General features: G+C 40.6%; 1 protein-coding gene across 1 annotated transcript in view; it reads left to right on the forward strand.

Annotated features, from left to right (window-relative positions):
• skor2 (SKI family transcriptional corepressor 2) overlaps window positions 1–26,389 on the forward strand; it is a 46,984-nt gene extending 20,595 nt beyond the window's left edge. Inside the window, 2 exon segments of the mRNA XM_064979028.1 lie at window positions 23,800–23,964; window positions 26,361–26,389. Coding sequence (XP_064835100.1) covers window positions 23,800–23,964; window positions 26,361–26,389 — 194 coding nt within the window.
• Window positions 26,390–27,486: the final 1,097 nt, after the last annotated feature.

Raw genomic sequence — 27,486 nt, forward strand, 5'->3', positions numbered from 1 at the left:
GACCATGGGTTTAGGGATGATTAGAGATTCATTTTCCTCTCACAGACCATAGGTTTAGGGATGATTGGAGACTCATTCTGCTCTCACAGACCATAGGTTTAGGGATTATTAGAGACTAGACTCATTCTCCTCTCGCAGACCATAGGTTTAGGGATTATTAGAGACTCATTCTCATCTCACAGACCAAGGTTTAGGGATTCATTCTCCTCTCACAGACCATAGGTTTAGGGATTATTAGAGACTCATTCTCCTCTCACAGACCATAGGTTTAGGGATTATTGGAGACTCATTCTCCCCTCACAGACTATAGGATTAGGGATTATTAGAGACTCATTCTCTTCTCACAGACCATAGGTTTAGGGATTATTAGAGACTCATTCTCATCTCACAGACCATAGGTTTAGGGATTATTAGAGACTCATTCTCCTCTCACAGACCATAGGTTTAGGGATTATTAGAGACTCATTCTCCTCTCACAGACCATAGGTTTAGGGATCTTTAGAGACTCACTCTCCTCTCACAGACCATAGGTTTAGGGATTCATTCTCCTCTCACAGACAATAGGATTAGGGATTATTAGAGACTCATTCTCCTCTCACATACCATAGGTTTAGGGATTATTAGAGACTCATTCTCCTCTCACAGACCATAGGTTTAGGGATTATTAGAGACTCATTCTCCTCTCACAGACCATAGGTTTAGGGATCTTTAGAGACTCATTCTCCTCTCACAGACCATAGGTTTAGGGATTCATTCTCCTCTCACAGACCATATGTTTAAGGATTATTGGAGAATCATTCTCCTCTCACAGACCATAGGTTTATGGATTATTAGAGACTCATTCTCCTCTCACAGACCATAGGTTTAGGGATGATTAGAGACTCATTCTCCTCTCACAGACCATAGGTTTAGGGATGATTGGAGACTCATTCTGCTCTCACAGACCATAGGTTTAGGGATTATTAGAGACTCAACTCAATCTCCTCTAACAGACCATAGCTTTAGGGATTATTAGAGACTCATTCGCCTCTCAAAGACCATAGGTTTAGGGATTATTAGAGACTCATTCTCATCTCACAGACCATAGCTTTAGGGATTCATTCTCCTCTCACAGACCATAGGTTTAGGGATTATTAGAGACTCATTCTCCCCTCACAGACCATAGGATTAGGGATTATTAGAGACTCATTCTCCTCTCACAGACCATAGGTTTAGGGTTTAGTAGAGACTCATTCTCCTCTCACAGACCATAGGATTAGGGATTATTAGAGACTCATTCTCCTCTCACATACCATAGGTTTAGGGATTATTCGAGACTCATTCTCCTATCACAGACCATTGGTTTAGGGATTATTAGAGACTCATTCTCCTCTCACAGACCATATGTATAAGGATTATTGGAGAATCATTCTCCTCTCACAGACCATAGGTTTATGGATTACTAGAGACTAGACTCATTCAAATTTCACAGACCATGGGTTTAGGGATGATTAGAGATTCATTTTCCTCTCACAGACCATAGGTTTAGGGATTCTTCTCCTCTCACATACCATAGGTTTAGGGATTATTAGAGACTCATTCTCCTCTCGCAGACCATAGGTTTAGGGATTATTAGAGACTAGACTCATTCTCCTCTCACAGACCATATGTTTAGGGATTATTAGAGACTCATTTTCCTCTCACAGGCCATAGGTTATTTGATTATTAGAGACTCATTCTCCTCTCACAGACCAAAGGTTTAGGGATTATTAGAGACCCATGCTCCTCTCACAGACCATAGGTTGAGGGATTATTAGAGACTCATTCTCCTATCACAGATCATTGGTTTAGGGATTATTAGAGACTCATTCTCCTCTCACAGACCATATGTATAAGGATTATTAGAGACTCATTCTCCTCTCACAGACCATAGGTTTATGGATTATTAGAGACTCATTCTTCTTTCACAGACCATAGGTTTAGGGATTATTAGAGATTCATTTTCCTCTCACAGACCATAGGTTTAGGGATTATTGGAGACTCATTCTCTCTCTCACAGACCATAGGTTTAGGGATTATTAGAGACTAGACTCATTCTCCTCTCACAGACCATAGGTTTAGGGATTATTAGAGACTCATTCTCATCTCACAGACCATAGCTTTAGGGATTCATTCTCCTCTCACAGACCATAGGTTTAGGGATTATTAGAGACTCATTCTCCTCTCACAGACCATAGGTTTAGGGATTATTAGAGACTCATTCTCTTCTCACAGACCATAGGTTTAGGGATTATTAGAGACTCATTCTCCTCTCACAGACCATAGGTTTAGGGATTATTAGAGACTCATTCTCTTCTCACAGACCATAGGTTTAGGGATTATTAGAGACTCATTCTCCTCTCACAGACCATAGGTTTAGGGATTATTAGAGACTCATTCTCCTCTCACAGACCATAGGTTTAGGGATTATTAGAGACTCATTCTCTTCTCACAGACCATAGGTTTAGGGATTATTAGAGACTCATTCTCCTCTCACAGACCATAGGTTTAGGGATTATTAGAGACTCACTCTCCTCTCGCAGACCATAGATTTGGGGATTATTAGAGACTCATTCTCCTCTCACAGACCATAGGGTTAGGGATTATTAGAGACTCATTTTCCTCTCACAGACCATAGGTTTAGGGATTATTAGAGACTCACTCTCCTCTCACAGACCAGAGTTTTAGGGACTTTTAGAGACTCATTCTACACTCACAGACCATCGGTTTAGGGATTATTAGAGACTCATTCTACTCTCACAGACCATCAATTTAGGGATTGTTAGAGACTCAATCTCCTCTCACAGACCATAGGTTTAGGGATTGTTAGAGACTCATTCTCCTCTCACAGACCATAGGTTTAGGGATTATTAGAGACTCATTCTCCACTCACAGACCATAGGTTTAGGGATTATTAGAGACTCATTCTCCACTCACAGACCATAGGTTTAGGGATTCATTCTCCTCTCACATACCATAGGTTTAGGGATTATTAGAGACTCATTCAAATGTCACAGACCATAGCTTTAGGGATTCATTCTCCTCTCACAGACAATAGGATTAAGGATTATTAGAGACTCATTCTCCTCTCACATACCATAGGTTTAGGGATTATTAGAGACTCATTCTCCTCTCACAGACCATAGGTTTAGGGATTCTTCTCCTCTCACATACCATAGGTTTAGGGATTATTAGAGACTCATTCTCCTCTCGCAGACCATAGGTTTAGGGATTATTAGAGACTAGACTCATTCTCCTCTCACAGACCATAGGTTTAGGGATTATTAGAGACTCATTCTCCTCTCACAGGCCATAGGTTATTTGATTATTAGAGACTCATTCTCCTCTCACAGACCAAAGGTTTAGGGATTATTAGAGACCCATGCTCCTCTCACAGACCATAGGTTGAGGGATTATTAGAGACTCATTCAAATTTCACAGACCATGGGTTTAGGGATGAATAGAGATTCATTTTCCTCTCACAGACCATAGGTTTAGGGATGATTGGAGACTCATTCTGCTCTCACAGACCATAGGTTTAGGGATTATTAGAGACTAGACTCATTCTCCTCTCGCAGACCATAGGTTTAGGGATTATTAGAGACTCATTCTCATCTCACAGACCAAAGCTTTAGGGATTCATTCTCCTCTCACAGACCATAGGTTTAGGGATTATTAGAGACTCATTCCCCTCTCACAGACCATAGGTTTAGGGATTATTGGAGACTCATTCTCTTCTCACAGACCATAGGTTTAGGGATTATTAAAGACTCATTCTCTTCTCACAGACCATAGGTTTAGGGATTATTAGAGACTCATTCTCTTCTCACAGATCGAAGGTTTAGGGATTATTAGAGACTCATTCTCCTCTCACAGACCATAGGTTTAGGGATTATTAGAGACTCATTCTCCTCTCACAGACCATAGGTTTAGGGATTATTAGAGACTCATTCTCTTCTCACAGACCATAGGTTTAGGGATTATTAGAGACTCATTCTCCTCTCACAGACCATAGGTTTAGGGATTATTAGAGACTCATTCTCCTCTCACAGACCATAGGTTTAGGGATTATTAGAGACTCATTCTCCTCTCACAGACCATAGGTTTAGGGATTATTAGAGACTCATTCTCCTCTCACAGACCATAGGTTTAGGGATTATTAGAGACTTCTCCTCTCACAGACCAGAGTTTTATTCTCATTCTCACTCACAGACCATAGGTTTAGGGATTATTAGAGACTCATTCTACTCTCACAGACCATAGGTTTAGGATTATTAGAGACTCATTCTCCTCTCACAGACCATAGGTTTAGGGATTATTAGAGACTCATTCTCCTCTCACAGACCATAGGTTTAGGGATTATTAGAGACTCATTCTCCTCTCACAGACCATAGGTTTAGGGATTATTAGAGACTCATTCTCCTCTCACAGACCATAGGTTTAGGGATTATTCTCCTCTCACATACCATAGGTTTAGGGATTATTCTCATTCTCACAGACCATAGGTTTAGGGATTCATTCTCCTCTCACAGACCATAGGTTTAAGGATTATTAGAGACTCATTCTCTCTCACAGACCATAGGTTTAGGGATTATTAGAGACTCATTCTCCTCTCACAGACCATAGGTTTAGGGATTATTAGAGACTCATTCTCCTCTCACAGACCATAGGTTTAGGGATTATTAGAGACTCATTCTCCTCTCACAGACCATAGGTTTAGGGATTATTAGAGACTCATTCTCCTCTCACAGACCATAGGTTTAGGGATTATATGTTTAGGGATTATTAGACTCATTCTCCTCTCACAGACCATAGGTTTAGGGATTATTAGAGACTAGACTCATTCAAATTTCACAGACCATGGGTTTAGGGATGATTAGAGATTCATTTCCTCTCACAGACCATAGGTTTAGGGATTATTAGAGACTCATTCTCCTCTCACAGACCATAGGTTTAGGGATTATTAGAGACTCATTCTCCTCTCACAGACCATAGGTTTAGGGATTATTAGAGACTCATTCTCCTCTCACAGACCATAGGTTTAGGGATTATTAGAGACTCATTCTCATCTCACAGACCATAGCTTTAGGGATTCATTCTCCTCTCACAGACCATAGGTTTAGGGATTATTAGAGACTCATTCTCCCCTCACAGACCATAGGATTAGGGATTATTAGAGACTCATTCTCCTCTCACAGACCATAGGTTTAGGGTTTAGTAGAGACTCATTCTCCTCTCACAGACCATAGGTTTAGGGATTATTAGAGACTCATTCTCCTCTCACAGACCATAGGTTTAGGGATTATTAGAGACTCATTCTCCTCTCACAGACCATAGGTTTAGGGATTATTAGAGACTCATTCTCCTCTCACAGACCATAGGTTTAGGGATTATTGGAGAGACTCATTCTCCTCTCACAGACCATAGGTTTATGGATTATTAGAGACTCACTCATTCAAATTTCACAGACCATGGGTTTAGGGATGATTAGAGATTCATTTTCCTCTCACAGACCATAGGTTTAGGGATTCTTCTCCTCTCACATTAGGTTTAGGGATTATTAGAGACTCATTCTCCTCTCACAGACCAAATTTAGGGATTATTAGAGACTCATTCTCCTCTCACAGACCATAGGTTTAGGGATTATTAGAGACTCATTCTCCTCTCACAGACCATAGGTTTAGGGATTATTAGAGACTCATTCTCCTCTCACAGACCATAGGTTTAGGGATTATTAGAGACCATTCTCCTCTCACAGACCATAGGTTTAGGGATTATTAGAGACTCATTCTCATCTCACAGACCATAGGTTTAGGGATTAGATTCATTTTCCTCTCACAGACCATAGGTTTAGGGATGATTGGAGACTCATTCTGCTCTCACAGACCATAGGTTTAGGGATTATTAGAGACTAGACTCATTCTCCTCTCGCAGACCATAGGTTTAGGGATTATTAGAGACTCATTCTCATCTCACAGACCAAAGCTTTAGGGATTCATTCTCCTCTCACAGACCATAGGTTTAGGGATTATTAGAGACTCATTCCCCTCTCACAGACCATAGGTTTAGGGATTATTGGAGACTCATTCTCTTCTCACAGACCATAGGTTTAGGGATTATTAAAGACTCATTCTCTTCTCACAGACCATAGGTTTAGGGATTATTAGAGACTCATTCTCTTCTCACAGACCATAGGTTTAGGGATTATTAGAGACTCATTCTCCTCTCACAGACCATAGGTTTAGGAGACTTTCTCCTCTCACAGACCATAGGTTTAGGGATTATTAGAGACTCATTCTCCTCTCACAGACCATAGGTTTAGGGATTCATTCTCCTCTCACAGACAATAGGTTTAGGGATTATTAGAGACTCATTCTCCTCTCACATACCATAGGTTTAGGGATTATTAGAGACTCATTCTCCTCTCACAGACCATAGGTTTAGGGATTATTAGAGACTCATTCTCCTCTCACAGACCATAGGTTTAGGGATTATTAGAGACTCATTCTCCTCTCACAGACCATAGGTTTAGGATTATTAGAGACTCATTCTCCTCTCACAGACCATAGGTTTATGGATTATTAGAGACTAGACTCATTCAAATTTCACAGACCATGGGTTTAGGGATTATTAGAGATTCACTTTCCTCTCACAGACCATAGGTTTAGGGATGATTGGAGACTCATTCTCTCTCACAGACCATAGGTTTAGGGATTATTAGAGACTCATTCTCCTCTCACAGACCATAGGTTTAGGGATTATTAGAGACTCATTCTCCTCTCACAGACCATAGGTTTAGGGATTATTAGAGACTCATTCTCCTCTCACAGACCATAGGTTTAAGGATTATTAGAGACCCATTCTCCTTTCACAGACCATAGGTTAGGGATAATTAGAGACTCATTCTCCTCTCACAGACCATAGGTTTAGGGATTATTAGAGACTCATTCTCCTCTCACAGACCATAGGTTTAGGGATTATTAGAGACTCATTCTTTCACAGACCATGGTTTAGTTTTAGAGACTCATTCTCCTCTCACAGACCATAGGTTTAGGGATTATTGGAGACTCATTCTCCTCTCACAGACCATAGGTTTAGGGATTATTAGAGACTAGACTCATTCTCCTCTCACAGACCATAGGTTTAGGGATTATTAGAGACTCATTCTCCTCTCACAGACCAGACCATAGGTTTTAGGGATTATTAGAGACTCATTCTCCTCTCACAGACCATAGGTTTAGGGATTATTAGAGACTCATTCTCCTCTCACAGACCATAGGTTTAGGGATTATTAGAGACTCATTCTCCTCTCACAGACCATAGGTTTAGGGATTATTAGAGACTCATTCTCCTCTCACAGACCATAGGTTTAGGGATTATTAGAGACTCATTCTCCTCTCACAGACCATAGGTTTAGGGATTATTAGAGACTCATTCTCCTCTCACAGACCATAGGTTTAGGGATTATTAGAGACTCATTCTCCTCTCACAGACCATAGGTTTAGGGATTATTAGAGACTCATTCTCCTCTCACAGACCATAGGTTTAGGGATTATTAGAGACTCATTCTCCTCTCACAGACCATAGGTTTAGGGATTATTAGAGACTCATTCTCCTCTCACAGACCATAGGTTTAGGGATTATTAGAGACTCATTCTCCTCTCACAGACCATAGGTTTAGGGATTATTAGAGACTCATTCTCCTCTCACAGACCATAGGTTTAGGGATTATTAGAGACTCATTCTCCTCTCACAGACCATAGGTTTAGGGATTATTAGAGACTCATTCTCCTCTCACAGACCATAGGTTTAGGGATTATTAGAGACTCATTCTCCTCTCACAGACCATAGGTTTAGGGATTATTAGAGACTCATTCTCCTCTCACAGACCATAGGTTTAGGGATTATTAGAGACTCATTCTCCTCTCACAGACCATAGGTTTAGGGATTATTAGAGACTCATTCTCCTCTCACAGACCATAGGTTTAGGGATTATTAGAGACTCATTCTCCTCTCACAGACCATAGGTTTAGGGATTATTAGAGACTCATTCTCCTCTCACAGACCATAGGTTTAGGGATTATTAGAGACTCATTCTCCTCTCACAGACCATAGGTTTAGGGATTATTAGAGACTCATTCTCCTCTCACAGACCATAGGTTTAGGGATTATTAGAGACTCATTCTCCTCTCACAGACCATAGGTTTAGGGATTATTAGAGACTCATTCTCCTCTCAAGACCATAGGTTTAGGGATTATTAGAGACTCATTCTCTCACAGACCATAGCTTTAGGGATTCATTCTCCTCTCAGACCATAGGTTTAGGGATTATTAGAGACTCATTCTCATCTCACAGACCATAGGATTAGGATTATTAGAGACATTCTCCTCTCACAGACCATAGGTTTAGGGATTATTAGAGACTCATTCTCCTCTCACAGACCATAGGTTTAGGGATTATTAGAGACCATTGGTTTAGGGATTATTAGAGACTCATTCTCCTCTCACAGACCATAGGTTTAGGGATTATTAGAGACTCATTCTCCTCTCACAGACCATAGGTTTAGGGATTATTAGAGACTCATTCTCACTCACAGACCATAGGTTTAGGGATTATTAGAGACTCATTCTCCTCTCACAGACCATAGGTTTCACATACCATAGGTTTAGGGATTATTAGAGACTCATTCTCCTCTCACAGACCATAGGTTTAGGGATTATTAGAGACTCATTCTCCTCTCACAGACCATAGGTTTAGGGATTATTAGAGACTCATTCTCCTCTCACAGACCATAGGTTTAGGGATTATTAGAGACTCATTCTCCTCTCACAGACCATAGGTTTAGGGATTGTTAGAGACTCAATCTCCTCTCACAGACCATAGGTTTAGGGATTGTTAGAGACTCATTCTCCTCTCACAGACCATAGGTTTAGGGATTATTAGAGACTCATTCTCCACTCACAGACCATAGGTTTAGGGATTATTAGAGACTCATTCTCAGACCATAGGTTTAGGGATTATTAGAGACTCATTCTCTCTCACAGACCATAGGTTTAGGGATTATTAGAGACTCATTCTCCTCTCACAGACCATAGGTTTAGGGATTATTAGAGACTCATTCTCCACTCACAGACCATAGGTTTAGGGATTATTAGAGACTCATTCTCCTCTCACAGACCATAGGTTTAGGGATTATTAGAGACCCATTCTCCTCTCACAGTCCATAGTTTTAGGGATTATTAGAGACTCATTCTCCTCTCACAGTCCATAGTTTTAGGGATTATTAGAGACTCATTCTCCTCTCACAGACCATAGGTTTAGGGATTATTAGAGACTCATTCTCCTCTCACAGACCATATGTTTAAGGATTATTGGAGACTCATTCTCCTCTCACATACCATAGGTTTAGGGATTATTAGAGACTCATTCTCCTCTCACAGACCATAGGTTTAGGGATTATTAGAGACTCATTCTCTCTCACAGACCATAGGTTTAGGGATTATTAGAGACCCATTCTCCTTTCACAGACCATAGGTTAGGGATAATTAGAGACTCATTCTCCTCTCACAGACCATAGGTTTAGGGATTATTAGAGACTCATTCTCCTCTCACAGACCATAGGTTTAGGGATTATTAGAGACTCATTCTCCTCTCACAGACCATAGGTTTAGGGATTATTAGAGATTCACTCTCCTCTCGCAGACCATAGGTTTGGGGATTATTAGAGACTCATTCTCTTCTCACAGACCATAGGTTTAGGGATTATTAGAGATTCATTCTCCTCTCACAGACCATAGGTTTAGGGATTATTAGAGACTCATTCTCATCTCACAGACCATAGGTTTAGGGATTATTATTTCTCCTCTCACAGACCATAGGTTTAGGGATTATTAGAGACTCATTCTCCTCTCACAGACCATAGGTTTAGGGATTATTAGAGACTCATTCTCCTCTCACAGACCATAGGTTTAGGGATTATTAGAGACTTCTGCTCTCACAGACCATAGGTTTAGGGATTATTAGAGACTCATTCTCCTCTCACAGACCATAGGTTTAGGGATTATTAGAGACTCATTCTCATCTCACAGACCATAGGTTTAGGGATTCATTCTCCTCTCACATACCATAGGTTTAGGGATTATTAGAGACTAGACTCATTCTCCTCTCACAGACCATAGGTTTAGGGATTATTATAGACTCATTCTCTCTCTCACAGACCATAGGTTTAGGGATTATTAGAGACTCATTCTCCTCTCACAGACCATAGGTTTAGGGATTATTAGAGACTCATTCTCCTCTCACAGACCATAGGTTTAGGGATTATTAGAGACATCACAGACCATCTCCTCTCACAGACCATAGGTTTAGGGATTATTAGAGATTCATTCTACTCTCACAGACCACAGGTTTAGGGATTATTAGAGATTAGACTCATTCCCCTCTCACAGACCATAGGTTTAGGGATTATTAGAGACTCATTCTCATCTCACAGACCATAGGTTTATGGATTCATTCTCCTCTCACATACCATAGGTTTAGGGATTATTAGAGACTCATTCTCATCTCACAGACAATAGCTTTAGAGACTCATTCTCCTCTCACAGACCATAGGTTTAGGGATTATTAGAGACTCATTCTCCTCTCACAGACCACAGGTTTAGGGATTATTAGAGACTCATTCTCATCTCACAGACCATAGGTTTATGGATTCATTCTACTCTCACAGACCACAGGTTTAGGGATTATTAGAGACTAGACTCATTCTCCTCTCACAGACCATAGGTTTAGGGATTTTTAGAGACCCATTCTCCTCTCACAGACCAGAGGTTGAGGGATTATTAGAGACTCATTCAAATTTCACAGACCATGGGTTTAGCGATTATTAGAGACTCATTCTCCTCTCACAGACCATAGGTTTAGGGATTATTAGAGACTCATTCTCCTCTCACAGACCATAGGTTTGAGGGATTATTAGAGACTCATTCTCCTCTCACAGACCATAGGTTTAGGGATTATTAGAGACTCATTCTCCTCTCACAGACCATAGGTTTAGGGATTATTAGAGATTCACTCTACTTTTGCAGACCATAGGTAAAGGATTATTAGAGACCCATTCTCCTCTCACAGACCATAGGTTTAGGGATTATTAGAGACTCATTCTCTTCTCACAGACCATAGGTTTAGGGATTATTAGAGACTCATTCTCCTCTCACAGACCATAGGTTTAGGGATTATTAGAGATTCATTCTCTTCTCACAGACCATAGATTTGGGGATTATTAGAGATTCATTCTCCTTTCGCAGACCATAGGTTTAGGGATTATTAGAGACTCATTCTCCTCTCACAGACCATAGGTTTAGGGATTATTAGAGATTCATTCTCCTCTCACAGACCATAGGTTTAGGGATTATTAGAGACTCATTCTCCTCTCACAGACCATAGGTTTAGGGATTATTAGAGATTCATTCTCCTTTCGCAGACCATAGGTTTAGGGATTATTAGAGACTCATTCTCCTCTCACAGACCATAGGTTTAGGGATTATTAGAGATTCATTCTCTTCTCACAGACCATAGGTTTAGGGATTATTAGAGACTCATTCTCCTTTCACAGACCATAGGTTTAGGGATTATTAGAGACTCATTCTCCTCTCACAGACCATAGGTTTAGGGATTATTAGAGACTCATTCTCCTCTCACAGACCATAGGTTTAGGGATTATTAGAGACTCATTCTCCTCTCACAGACCATAGGTTTAGGGATTATTAGAGACTCATTCTCCTCTCACAGACCATAGGTTTAGGGATTGTTCGAGACTTATTCTCCTCTCGCAGACCATAGGTTTAGGGATTATTAGAGACTTTTTCTCCTCTCACAGACCATAGGTTTAGGGATTGTTCGAGACTTATTCTCATCTCACAGACCTTAAATTTAGGGTTTATTAGAGACTCATTCTCCTCTCACAGACCATAGGTTGAGGGATTGTTAGAGACTCATTCTCCTCTCACAGACCATAGGTTTAAGGATTATTAGAGACCCATTCTCCTTTCACAGACCATAGGTTAGGGATTATTAGAGACTCATTCTCCTCTCACAGACCATAGGTTTAGGGATTATTAGAGACTCATTCTCCTCTCACAGACCATAGGTTTAGGGATTATTAGAGACTCATTCTCCTCTCACAGACCATAGGTTTAGGGATTATTAGAGACTCATTCTCCTCTCACAGACCATAGGTTTAGGGATTATTAGAGACTCATTCTCCTCTCACAGACCATAGGTTTAGGGATTATTAGAGACTCATTCTCCTCTCACAGACCATAGGTTTAGGGATTATTAGAGACTCATTCTCCTCTCACAGACCATAGGTTTAGGGATTATTAGAGACTCATTCTCCTCTCACAGACCATAGGTTTAGGGATTATTAGAGACTCATTCTCCTCTCACAGACCATAGGTTTAGGGATTATTAGAGACTCATTCTCCTCTCACAGACCATAGGTTTAGGGATTATTAGAGACTCATTCTCCTCTCACAGACCATAGGTTTAGGGATTATTAGAGACTCATTCTCCTCTCACAGACCATAGGTTTAAGGATTATTAGAGACTCATTCTCCTCTCACAGACCATAGGTTTAAGGATTATTAGAGACTCATTCTCCTCTCACAGACCATAGGTTTAAGAATTCTTAGAGACTCATTCTCCTCTCACAGACCATAGGTTTAAGGATTATTAGAGACTCATTCTCTTCTCACAGACCATATGTTTAGGGATTATTAGAGACTCATTCTCCTCTCACAGACCATAGGTTTAGGGATTATTAGAGACTCATTCTCCTCTCACAGACCATAGGTTTAGGGATTATTAGAGACTCATTCTCCTCTCACAGACCATGGGTTTAGGGATTATTAGAGACTCATTCTCCTCTCACAGACCATAGGTTTAGGGATTATTTCAGACTCTTTCTCTTCTCACAGACCATAGGTTTAGGGATTATTAGAGACTCATTCTCCTCTCACAGACCATAGGTTTAGGGATTATTAGAGACTCATTCTCCTCTCACAGACCATAGGTTTAGGGATTATTAGAGACTCATTCTCCTCTCACAGACCATAGGTTTAGGGATTATTAGAGACTCATTCTCCTCTCACAGACCATAGGTTTAGGGATTATTAGAGACTCATTCTCCTCTCACAGACCATAGGTTTAGGGATTATTAGAGACTCATTCTCCTCTCACAGACCATAGGTTTAGGGATTATTAGAGACTCATTCTCATCTCACAGACCATAGGTTTAGGGATTATTAGAGACTCATTCTCCTCTCACAGACCATAGGTTTAGGGATTATTAGAGACTCATTCTCCTCTCACAGACCATAGGTTTAGGGATTATTAGAGACTCATTCTCCTCTCACAGACCATAGGTTTAGGGATTATTAGAGACTCATTCTCCTCTCACAGACCATAGGTTTAGGGATTATTAGAGACTCATTCTCCTCTCACAGACCATAGGTTTAGGGATTATTAGAGACTCATTCTCCTCTCACAGACCATAGGTTTAGGGATTATTAGAGACTCATTCTCCTCTCACAGACCATAGGTTTAGGGATTATTAGAGACTCATTCTCCTCTCACAGACCATAGGTTTAGGGATTATTAGAGACTCATTCTCCTCTCACAGACCATAGGTTTAGGGATTATTAGAGACTCATTCTCCTCTCACAGACCATAGGTTTAGGGATTATTAGAGACTCATTCTCCTCTCACAGACCATAGGTTTAGGGATTATTAGAGACTCATTCTCCTCTCACAGACCATAGGTTTAGGGATTATTAGAGACTCATTCTCCTCTCACAGACCATAGGTTTAGGGATTATTAGAGACTCATTCTCCTCTCGCAGACCATAGGTTTAGGGATTATTAGAGACTCATTCTCCTCTCACAGACCATAGGTTTAGGGATTATTAGACACTCATTCTCCTCTCACAGACCATAGGTTTAGGGATTATTAGAGACTCATTCTCCTCTCACAGACCATAGGTTTAGGGATTATTAGAGACTCATTCTCCTCTCACAGACCATAGGTTTAGGGATTATTAGAGACTCATTCTCCTCTCACAGACCATAGGTTTAGGGATTATTAGAGAATCATTCTCCTCTCACAGACCATAGGTTTAGGGATTATTAGAGACTCATTCTCCTCTCTCACAGACCATAGGTTTAGGGATTATTAGAGACTCATTCTCCTCTCACAGACCATAGGTTTAGGGATTATTAGAGACTCATTCTCCTCTCACAGACCATAGGTTTAGGGATTATTAGAGACTCATTCTCCTCTCACAGACCATAGGTTTAGGGATTATTAGAGACTCATTCTCCTCTCGCAGACCATAGGTTTAGGGATTATTAGAGACTTTTTCTCCTCTCACAGACCATAGGTTTAGGGATTGTTCGAGACTTATTCTCATCTCACAGACCTTAAATTTAGGGTTTATTAGAGACTCATTCTCCTCTCACAGACCATAGGTTGAGGGATTATTAGAGACTCATTCTCCTCTCACAGACCATAGGTTTAGGGATTATTAGAGACTCATTCTCCTCTCACAGACCATAGGTTTAGGGATTATTAGAGACTCATTCTCCTCTCGCAGACCATAGATTTGGGGATTATTAGACACTCATTCTCCTCTCACAGACCTTAAATTTAGGGTTTATTAGAGACTCATTCTCCTCTCACAGACCATAGGTTGAGGGATTGTTAGAGACTCATTCTCCTCTCAGACCATAGGTTTAGGGATTATTAGAGACTCATTCTCCTCTCACAGACCATAGGTTTAGGGATTATTAGAGACTCATTCTCCTCTCACAGACCATAGGTTTAGGGATTATTAGAGACTCATTCTCCTCTCACAGACCATAGGTTTAGGGATTATTAGAGACTCATTCTCCTCTCACAGACCATAGGTTTAGGGATTATTAGAGACTCATTCTCCTCTCACAGACCATAGGTTTAGGGATTATTAGAGACTCATTCTCCTCTCACAGACCATGGGTTTAGGGATTATTAGAGACTCATTCTCCTCTCACAGACCATAGGTTTGGGATTATTAGACACTCATTCTCCTCTCACAGACCATAGGTTTAGGGATTATTAGAGACTCATTCTCCTCTCACAGACCATAGGTTTAGGGATTATTAGAGACTCATTCTCCTCTCACAGACCATAGGTTTAGGGATTATTAGAGACTCATTCTCCTCTCACAGACCATAGGTTTAGGGATTATTAGAGACCCATTCTCCTCTCACAGACCATAGGTTGAGGGATTATTAGAGACTCATTCAAATTTCACAGACCATGGGTTTAGGGATTATTAGAGACTCATTCTCCTCTCACAGACCATAGGTTTAGGGATTATTAGAGACCCATTCTCCTCTCACAGACCATGGGTTTAGGGATTATTAGAGACTCATGTTCCAGTCACAGACCATAGGTTTGGGGATTATTAGAGACTCATTCTCCTCTCACAGATCATAGGTTTGGGGATTATTAGAGACTCATTCTCCTCTCACAGACCATAGGTTTAGGGATTATTAGAGACTCATTCTCCTCTCACAGACCATAGGTTTAGGGATTATTAGAGACTCATTCTCCTCTCACAGACCATAGGTTTAGGGATTATTAGAGACTCATTCTCTTCTCACAGACCATAGGTTTAGGGATTATTAGAGACTTATTCTCCTCTCGCAGACCATAGGTTTAGGGATTATTAGAGACTTTTTCTCCTCTCACAGACCATAGGTTTAGGGATTATTAGAGACTCATTCTCCTCTCTCAGACCATAGGTTTAGGGATTATTAGAGACTCATTCTCCTCTCACAGACCATAGCTTTAGGGATTATTAGAGACTCATTCTCCTCTCACAGACCATAGGTTTAGGGATTATTAGAGACTCATTCTCCTCTCACAGACCATAGGTTTAGGGATTATTAGAGACCCATTCTCCTCTCACAGACCATGGGTTTAGGGATTATTAGAGACTCATGTTCCAGTCACAGACCATAGGTTTGGGGATTATTAGAGACTCATTCTCCTCTCACAGACCATAGATTTAGGGATTATTAGAGACTTATTCTCATCTCACAGACCATAGGTTTAGGGATTATTAGAGACTCATTCTCCTCTCACAGACCATAGGTTTAGGGATTATTAGAGACTCATTCTCCTCTCACAGACCATAGGTTTAGGGATTATTAGAGACTCATTCTCCTCTCACAGACCATAGGTTTGGGGATTATTAGAGACTTATTCTCATCTCACAGACAATAGGTTTAGGGATTATTAGAGACTTATTCTCCTCTCACAGACCATAGGTTTAGGGATTATTAGAGACTCATTCTCCTCTCACAGACCATACGTTTAGGGATTATTAGAGACTCATTCTCCTCTCACAGACCATAGGTTTGGGGATTATTAGAGACTCATTCTCCTCTCACAGACCATAGGTTTAGGGATTATTAGAGACTCATTCTCCTCTCACAGACCATAGGTTTAGGGATTATTAGAGACTCATTCTCCTCTCACAGACCATAGGTTTAGGGATTATTAGAGATTCACTCTCCTTTCGCAGACCATAGATTTGGGGATTATTAGAGACTTATTCTCTTCTCACAGACCATAGGTTTAGGGATTATTAGAGACTCATTCTCCTCTCACAGACCATAGGTTTAGGGATTATTAGAGATTCACTCTCCTTCGCAGACCATAGATTTGTGGATTATTAGAGATTCACTCTCCTCTCGCAGACCATAGGTTTAAGGATTATTAGAGACTCATTCTCCTCTCACAGACCATAGGTTTAAGAATTCTTAGAGACTCATTCTCCTCTCACAGACCATAGGTTTAGGGATTATTAGAGACTCATTCTCCTCTCACAGACCATAGGTTTAGGGATTGTTAGAGACTCATTCTCCTCTCAGACCATAGGTTTAGGGATTATTAGAGACTCATTCTCCTCTCACAGACCATAGGTTTAGGGATTATTAGAGACTCATTCTCCTCTCACAGACCATAGGTTTAGGGATTATTAGAGACTCATTTCCTCTCACAGACCATAGGTTTAGGGATTATTAGAGACTCATTCTCCTCTCACAGACCATAGGTTTAGGGATTATTAGAGACTCATTCTCCTCTCACAGACCATAGGTTTAGGGATTATTAGAGACTCATTCTCCTCTCACAGACCATAGGTTTAGGGATTATTAGAGACTCATTATCTTCTCACAGACCATAGGTTTAGGGATTATTAGAGACTCATTCTCCTCTCACAGACCATAGATTTAGGGATTATTAGAGACTTATTCTCATCTCACAGACCATAGGTTTAGGGATTATTAGAGACTCATTCTCCTCTCACAGACCATAGGTTTAGGGATTATTAGAGACTCATTCTCCTCTCACAGACCATAGGTTTAGGGATTATTAGAGACTCATTCTCCTCTCACAGACCATAGGTTTAGGGATTATTAGAGACTCATTCTCCTCTCACAGACCATAGGTTTAGGGATTATTAGAGACTCATTCTCCTCTCACAGACCATAGGTTTAGGGATTATTAGAGACTCATTCTCCTCTCACAGACCATAGGTTTAGGGATTACAGACCATAGGTTTAGAGACTCATTCTCCTCTCACAGACCATAGGTTTAGGGATTATTAGAGACCATCATTCTCCTCTCACAGACCATAGGTTTAGGGATTATTAGAGACTCATTCTCCTCTCACAGACCATAGGTTTAGGGATTATTAGAGACTCATTCTCCTCTCACAGACAATAGGTTTAGGGATTATTAGAGACTCATTCTCCTCTCACAGACCATAGGTTTAGGGATTATTAGAGACTCATTCTCCTCTCACAGACCATAGGTTTAGGGATTATTAGAGACCCATTCTCCTCTCACAGACCATGGGTTTAGGGATTATTAGAGACTCATGTTCCAGTCACAGACCATAGGTTTGGGGATTATTAGAGACTCATTCTCCTCTCACAGACCATAGATTTAGGGATTATTAGAGACTTATTCTCATCTCACAGACCATAGGTTTAGGGATTTAGGGATTATTAGAGACTCATTCTCCTCTCACAGACCATAGGTTTGGGGATTATTAGAGACTCATTCTCCTCTCACAGACCATAGGTTTAGGGATTATTAGAGACTCATTCTCCTCTCACAGACCATAGGTTTAGGGATTATTAGAGACTCATTCTCCTCTCACAGACCATAGGTTTAGGGATTATTAGAGACTCATTCTCCTCTCACAGACCATAGGTTTAGGGATTATTAGAGACTCATTCTCCTCTCACAGACCATAGGTTTAGGGATTATTAGAGACTCATTCTCCTCTCACAGACCATAGGTTTAGGGATTATTAGAGACTCATTCTCCTCTCACAGACCATAGGTTTAGGGATTATTAGAGACTCATTCTCCTCTCACAGACCATAGGTTTAGGGATTATTAGAGACTCATTCTCCTCTCACAGACCATAGGTTTAGGGATTATTAGAGACTCATTCTCCTCTCACAGACCATAGGTTTAGGGATTATTAGAGACTCATTCTCCTCTCACAGACCATAGGTTTAGGGATTATTAGAGACTCATTCTCCTCTCACAGACCATAGGTTTAAGAATTATTAGAGACTCATTCTCCTCTCACAGACCATAGGTTTAGGGATTATTAGAGACTCATTCTCCTCTCACAGACCATAGGTTTTGGGATTATTAGAGACTCATTCTCCTCTCACAGACCATAGGTTTGGGGATTATTAGAGACTCATTCTCCTCTCACAGACCATAGGTTTAGGGATTATTAGAGACTCATTCTCCTCTCACAGACCATAGGTTTAGGGATTATTAGAGACTCATTCTCCTCTCACAGACCATAGGTTTGGGGATTATTAGAGACTCATTCTCCTCTCACAGACCATAGATTTAGGGATTATTAGAGATTTATTCTCATCTCACAGACCATAGGTTTAGGGATTATTAGAGACTCATTCTCCTCTCACAGACCATAGGTTTAGGGATTATTAGAGACTCATTCTCCTCTCACAGACCATAGGTTTAGGGATTATTAGAGACTCATTCTCCTCTCACAGACCATAGGTTTGGGGATTATTAGAGACTCATTCTCCTCTCACAGACCATAGGTTTAGGGATTATTAAAGACTCATTCTCCTCTCACAGACCATAGGTTTAGGGATTATTAGAGACTCATTCTCCTCTCACAGACCATAGGTTTAGGGATTATTAGAGACTCATTCTCATCTCACAGACCATAGGTTTAGGGATTATTAGAGACTCATTCTCCTCTCACAGACCATAGGTTTAGGGATTATTAGAGACTCATTCTCCTCTCACAGACCATAGGTTTAGGGATTATTAGAGACTCATTCTCCTCTCACAGACCATAGGTTTAAGGATTATTAGAGACTCATTCTCCTCTCACAGACCATAGGTTTAGGGATTATTAGAGACTCATTCTCCTCTCACAGACCATAGGTTTAGGGATTATTAGAGACTCATTCTCTTCTCACAGACCATAGGTTTAAGGATTATTAGAGACCCATTCTCCTTTCACAGACCATAGGTTAGGGATAATTAGAGACTCATTCTCCTCTCACAGACCATAGGTTTAAGAATTCTTAGAGACTCATTTTCCTCTCACAGACCATAGGTTTAAGGATTATTAGAGACTCATTCTCTTCTCTCGGACCATAGGTTTAGGGATTATTAGAGACTCATTCTCCTCTCACAGACCATAGGTTTAGTGATTATTAGAGACTCATTCTCCTCTCACATACCATAGCTTTAGGGATTATTAGAGACTCATTCTCCTCTCACAGACCATAGCTTTAGGGATTATTAGAGACTCATACTCCTCTCACAGACCATAGGTTTAGGGATTATTAGAAACTCATTCTCCTCTCACATACCAAAGGTTTAAGGATTATTAGAGACTTTTTCTCCTCTCACAGACCATAGGTTTAGGGATTATTAGAGACTTATTCTCCTCTCACAGACCATAGGTTTAGGGATTATTAGAGACTTTTTCTCCTCTCACAGACCATAGGTTTAGGGATTATTAGAGACTCATTCTCTTCTCACAGACCATAGGTTTAAGGATTATTAGAGACCCATTCTCCTTTCACAGACCATAGGTTAGGGATAATTAGAGACTCATTCTCCTCTCACAGACCATAGGTTTAGGGATTATTAGAGACTTATTCTCCTCTCACAGACCATAGGTTTAGGGATTATTAGAGACTCATTCTCCTCTCACAGACCATAGGTTTAGGGATTATTAGAGACTCATTCTCCTCTCACAGACCATAGGTTTAAGGATTATTAGAGACTCATTCTCCTCTCACAGACCATAGGTTTAGGGATTATTAGAGACTCATTCTCCTCTCACAGACCATAGGTTTAGGGATTATTAGAGACTCATTCTCCTCTCACAGACCATAGGTTTAGGGATTATTAGAGACTCATTCTCCTCTCACAGACCATAGGTTTAGGGATTATTAGAGACTCATTCTCCTCTCACAGACCATAGGTTAGGGATTATTAGAGACTCATTCTCCTCTCGCAGACCATAGGTTTAGGGATTATTAGAGATTCACTCTCCTTTCGCAGACCATAGATTTTGGGATTGTTAGAGACTCATTCTCCTCTCACAGACCATAGGTTTAGGGATTATTAGAGACTCATTCTCCTCTCACAGACCATAGGTTTAGGGATTATTAGAGACTCATTCTCCTCTCACAGACCATAGGTTTAAGAATTCTTAGAGACTCATTCTCCTCTCAGACCATAGGTTTAGGGATTATTAGAGACTCATTCTCCTCTCACAGGCCATAGGTTTAGGGATTATTAGAGAATCATTCTCCTCTCACAGACCATAGGTTTAGGGATTTTTAGAGACTCATGTTCCAGTCACAGACCATAGGTTTAGGGATTATTTCAGACTCTTTCTCTTCTCACAGACCATAGGTTTAGGGATTATTAGAGACTCATTCTCCTCTCACAGACCATAGGTTTGGGGATTATTAGAGACTCATTCTCCTCTCACAGACCATAGATTTAGGGATTATTAGAGACTTATTCTCATCTCACAGACCATAGGTTTAGGGATTATTAGAGACTCATTCTCCTCTCACAGACCATAGGTTTAGGGATTATTAGAGACTCATTCTCCTCTCACAGACCATAGGTTTAGGGATTATTAGAGACTCATTCTCCTCTCACAGACCATAGGTTTGGGGATTATTAGAGACTCATTCTCCTCTCACAGACCATAGGTTTAGGGATTATTAGAGACTCATTCTCCTCTCACAGACCATAGGTTTGGGGATTATTAGAGACTCATTCTCCTCTCACAGACAATAGGTTTAGGGATTATTAGAGACTCATTCTCATCTCACAGACCATAGCTTTAGGGATTCATTCTCCTCTCACAGACCATAGGTTTAGGGATTATTAGAACAACATAAACAGATGGAATAGCCGATAGACTGTGGAATGGAAGTACGGCTGTTTCCAATGTTCCAATGTTGTCCAAAATGTGTTGTAGAATTTGTTCAACAGGGAATCATTACAGTTCTACAATGTTTTCTACAAGACATTCAGCTCAACACAGGGTAGTTGACTATCTCCATTTCAACCATATCAAACCCATATAATTGCCTTTTCCTTGGCAAAACCTTCCACTATAAGGATCACAGTTTATTGCCTTTTATATCTATCTCAGAAACATTCAGTATTTTATGACATCTATGGCAACATTTATATTATCTAGCCCATAATGATGTCCTCACATAATATAGAATATATTTTTTTAAATTACACAATACAAATTAAATGAGACCACCTTTGTCTGATTGCTAAACGTCTCCCTGGGCGATGGGCGACGTGATTGGACTTTCTGAATCCAAAGACACTCTGTCTAAAAGGGAGTGCTGTTTCTTGGTAGAAAAATTATCTAATTTTCCATTTATGTAATGCAAACTGCTTTGGCTTTGACTATTCCTGGTTAATTGACTGTCAAACGAGGCGTATATCCCGAGGCAATGTCTGCTGATTTGCTTGTCAAATGAGACAGAGAGAGCGGCGAGAGAGCGAGAGCAAACCATTTGAAATGAGGGAAGCGTTGGGAGGCTGAAGGAGGCAAGACATGAAATGACAAAAGAGTTAAAGAGAGAGAATGAGAAATGGAGAGAAGGATAGATTATATAGAGAGAGGGGGAGAGGGGTGGTGGGAGATTATATAAACGAATGTGCTGGATCGTTTCATTAAGCCGTTTGATTTGCCACATTGTCAGAATTCAGACACAAACACACAAGACATTTTCAGGTTAATTTTCTATTTCTTGCACTTATTTTATTGAATGTTTAATGCATTTAGCATTGAACAATTTGATTAATTAGTTATTTAAATCATCAAGGTGTGTTCAACATGTAAAATGGAATTAATACTGATGTAATACTATTCAGCAATGCGTAAAACATTTCGATTGTCTTATTTGGCAAATTAATAGTGAGCATGATTATTCTGATGTAATAGATATGAGCGATTGTTATAGAGATTTTAAATGTAGTTTCTAATTTCAATCAAAACCAAGGTGTTCTTAACGGAATGCAATGACCAGTGAGATTTTATTTGAGTTTGTTACAGTTATTCAGTGAAAGGGCTACAGGAAAGAGTGGTAGTCTATAAAAAAGCTCTCTGGTTGTAGTCCGCTGGAAATATGCAGTTAGACTCACACCTATAGGCCAATGGTTGCATTGCAATCAGAGTACTACAGATTATTCGAGTGATTTTTTTTCACCTTTTTTTAGCCAGGTAGGCCAGTTGAGAACAAGTTCTCATTTACAACTGCGACCTGGCCAAGATAAAGGAAAGCAGTGCGACACAAACAACAACACTGAGTTACACATGGAATAAACAAACGTACAGTCAATAACATAATAGAACAATAAATATACTGTGTGTGCAAATGTAGTAAGATTAGGGAGGTAAGGCAATAAATAGGCCATAGTGGTGAAATAATTACAATTTAACACTGGAGTTATAGATGTGCAGAAGATGTGCAAGTAGAGATACTGGGGTTCAAAGGAGCAATAAAATAAATAACAATATGGGGATGAGGAAGTTGGGTGGGCTGTTTACAGATGGGCTGTGTACAGGTACAGTGACCGGTAAGCTGCTCTGACAGCTGGTGCTTAAAATTAGAGAGGGAGATATAAGTCTCCAGCTTCAGGTATTTTTGCAATTTGTTCCAGTCATTGGCAGCAGAGAACTGAAAGGAGAGGCGGCATAAGGAGGAGTAGGCTTTGATTGATGACCAGTGAGATATACCTGCTGGAGCGAGTGCAATGGGTGGGTGCTGCTATGGTGACCAGTGAGCTGAGATGAGGCGGGGCTTTACCTAGCAAAGACTTATAGATGACCTGGAGCCAGTGGGTTTAGCGACGAATATGAAGCGAGGGCGAGCCAACGAGAGCATACTGGTTGCAGTGTTGGGTAGTATATGGTGCTTTGGTGACAAAATGGATGGCACTGTGATAGACTACATCCAATTTGCTGAGTAGAGTGTTGGAGGCTATTTTGTAAATGACATCGCCGTAGTCAAGGATCAGTAGGATAGTCAGTTTTACGAGGGTATGTTTGGATAATATAACTCACTGTCTTATTGATTCAAAAACGTATTTTCTTTCATTTGTTCCAGGGGATCAAACTCAAGATGGAAGTTCCCCTGTTCCACTAAAGGAGGATGTTGAGAACATGGAGAAAGAGGAACTCCAGAAGGTTCTATTGGAACAGATCGATCTACGAAGACGACTAGAACAGGACTTCCACGCTCTGAAGGGAAACTCCCCCTTCCCTGTGTTCTGTAGGTCTACCTCTCTGTCTCTAACCCTAACCCTAACCCTCACACCTTAACCCCTCATACCCTAACCGTAACCCTTCCCTGTGTTCCATAAGGCTACCTTTCTGTATCTAAACCTTACCCTCACAGCCTAACCCCTCATACCCTAGCTCTAACCCTAACCCTTCCCTGTGTTCCGTAGGTCTATCTCTCCGTCTCTAACCCTAACCCTAACCCTCACACCTTAACCCCTCATACCCTAACCCTAACCATCCCCCTTCCCTGTGTTTCGTAAGTCTACCTCTCTGTCTCTAACCCTAACCCCTCACACCCTAACCCCTCACACTCTAGCCCTGTTGGGAAGCTGCTCTAGACCACCAAGGGACCACCAAGGGATCGTGAAATGCTTGATTATGTATGTGATATCACTAGAGAGGTATATTTCCTGGGTGATTTACAATATTGACTGGCTTTCATCAGGCTACCCACTCAAGAGACAGCTTCAAACTGTAACTACTATTTAATTGGCAAGATTAGCATATTTAGGCATGACATGCCAGCAACAAACGCTGACCCTACACATCCAAGTATATCTGCCAAAATTCTGAAAGACAAGTATTGTAATTTTGCCTACCTTAACAGAACACAGAGGGTGTCCTTTAATGGAAGCCTCTCAAACATAATCCAGGTAGAATCAGGAATTCTCCAGGGCAGCTGTCTAGGCCCCTTACTTTTTTCAATCTTGACTAATGACATGCCACTGGCTTTGAGTAAAGCCAGAGTGTCTATGTATGCAAATGACTCAACACTATACACATCAGCTACCACAGCGACTGAAATGACTGCAACACTTAGCAAAGAGCTGCAGTTAGTTTCAAAATGGGTGACAAGGAATAAATTAATCCAAAATATTTCAAAAACTAAAAGCATTTGTAGTTGGGACAAATCATTCACTAAAATCCTAAACCTCAACTAAATCTTGTAATAATAGGCATGTCAATCTCTCCTGGCTAAAAGTGAAGGTATTGACATGTTGAATGTACCGGGCTGTCTGTTTGAACTACTGGCGCACAGCTCGGACACCTGCATACGGGGCGGCAGGTAGGTAGCCTAGTGGTTAGAGCGTTGGACTAGTAACCGGAAGGTTGCAAGTTCAAACCCCCGAGCTGACAAGGTACAAATCTGTCGTTCTGCCCCTGAACAGGCAGTTAACCCACTGTTCCTAGGCCGTCATTGAAAATAAGAATTTGTTCTTAACTGACTTGCCTAGTTAAATAAAGGTAAAATGTAAAAAAAATAATAATAATAATACCCCACAAGACATGCCACCAGAGGTCTCTTCACAGTCCCCAAGTCTGTAGGTCAGTCCCCAAGTCTGAACAAACTCTGGGAGGTGCACAGTACTACATAGAGCCATGACTACATGGAACTCAAGTAACTCATGGCAGCACTGAAATTATATGTTAAAACCAGCTTGAAAAACCCCTTATGGAACCGCGGGGATTGTGAAGAGACACACACAGACACATACATACACACACAATAACATATGCACTATACACACACTACATGGATTTTGTGTGATAGATATGTGGTCATAGAGAAGATGTCTGAGGGCACACACTTAATGTTGTGAAATCTGTTATGAATGTCTTATGTTTTTAAATGTATAACTGCCTTCATTTTGCTAGACCTCAGCAAAATGATCTGCGTTCAGATTATCCTGCCATGGCAAATTGTGCTGTTAAGACACTGATGCCCTTTGCAACCACGTACCTATGTGAGAGTGGATTCTCGGCCCTCACTAGCATGAAAACTACACAGGCACAGACTGTGTGTGGAAAATGATTTAAGACTAAGACTCTCTCCAATACAACCCAACATTGCAGAGTTATGTGCATCCTTTCAAGCACACCCTTATATGTAAGAAAGCTAAATAAAGAGCAAAATGATTGATTATTATTATTATTTGTGCGCTGGTCCTATAAGAGCTCTTTGTCACTTCCCACGAGCTGGGTTACATTTTTTATTTAACCTTTATTACACTAGGCAGTCAGTTAAAGAACAAATTCTTATTTACAATGACATCCTACTGGGGAACAGTGAGTTACCTGCTTTGTTCAGGGGCAGAATTACAGATTTGTACCTTGTCAGCTCAGGGATTTGATCTAGCAACCTTCCAGTTACTAGTCCAACACTCTAACCATTATGTTTCGTAGTGTGTGTGTGTGGCAGGTTTACAATGATGACAAAAAACAACATTTGAGACTGTGCTGACCCTGTTGCTAGAGGGGCTACAGCTGTAGGTTGAATGTTTGATGGGGTACAGCACTATAAACAGTTTGGGAACCAGTGCTCTAGACCTTAAGGAGAAATACTAAGCCTGCCAGTAATTTGTCTCCATCTTGTGGCTGTTTTAGACACCTGGAATCTCCACTGGGACTTCTGAATTGGTTTAGGATAAAGCTACAGATCTATTGTATTTGTCATGATGATTATTATGTATTGTCTGGATTCCTGTAGAATGGTCTTTACCTTTGTTTACTCTTGTATGGTGTTGGTAAATATGGTGTAATGGAAATAATTACTCATAGGCCTATGACCCTGAATCTGTAGTCAAGGAGTTTACCAGTGGAACATTTTATCAATCACACAGTGCATCTGATTACCAGTCAGATCAAATCAAATTGTAATGGTCACATACATGTTTAGCAAATGTTATTACGGTATATCGAAATGCTTGCGTTCCTAGCTCCAACAGTGCAGTAATATCTAACTAAATGCTTGCGTTCCTAGCTCCAACAGTGCAGTAATATCTAACTAAAATGCTTGCGTTCCTCACTCCAACAGTGCAGTAGTATCTAACTAAAATGATTGCGTTCCTAGCTCCAACAGTGCAGTAATATCTAACTAAATGCTTGCGTTCCTAGCTCCAACAGTGCAGTAGTATCTAACTAAATGCTTGCGTTCCTAGCTCCAACAGTGCAGTAGTATCTAACTAAATGCTTGCGTTCCTAGCTCCAACAGTGCAGTAATATCTAACTAAATGCTTGCGTTCCTAGCTCCAACAGTGCAGTAGTATCTAACTAAATGCTTGCGTTCCTAGCTCCAACAGTGCAGTAGTATCTAACTAAATGCTTGCGTTCCTAGCTCCAACAGTGCAGTAGTATCTAACGAAAATGCTTGTGTTCCTGGCTCCAACAGGGCAGTAGTATCTAACTAAATGCTTGCGTTCCTAGCTCCAACAGTGCAGTAGTATCTAACTAAATGCTTGCGTTCCTAGCTCCAACAGTGCAGTAGTATCTAACTAAATGCTTGCGTTCCTGGCTCCAACAGTGCAGTAGTATCTAACGAAAATGCTTGTGTTCCTGGCTCCAACAGTGCAGTAATATCTAACTAAATGCTTGTGTTCCTGGCTCCAACAGTGCAGTAGTATCTAACGAAAATGCTTGTGTTCCTAGCTCCAACAGTGCAGTAGTATCTAACAAAATGCTTGTGTTCCTGGCTCCAACAGTGCAGTAGTATCTAACAAAATGTTTGTGTTCC

This window comes from Oncorhynchus masou, chromosome 11 (assembly GCF_036934945.1).
Source record: "Oncorhynchus masou masou isolate Uvic2021 chromosome 11, UVic_Omas_1.1, whole genome shotgun sequence".
Lineage (NCBI taxonomy): Eukaryota > Metazoa > Chordata > Actinopteri > Salmoniformes > Salmonidae > Oncorhynchus > Oncorhynchus masou.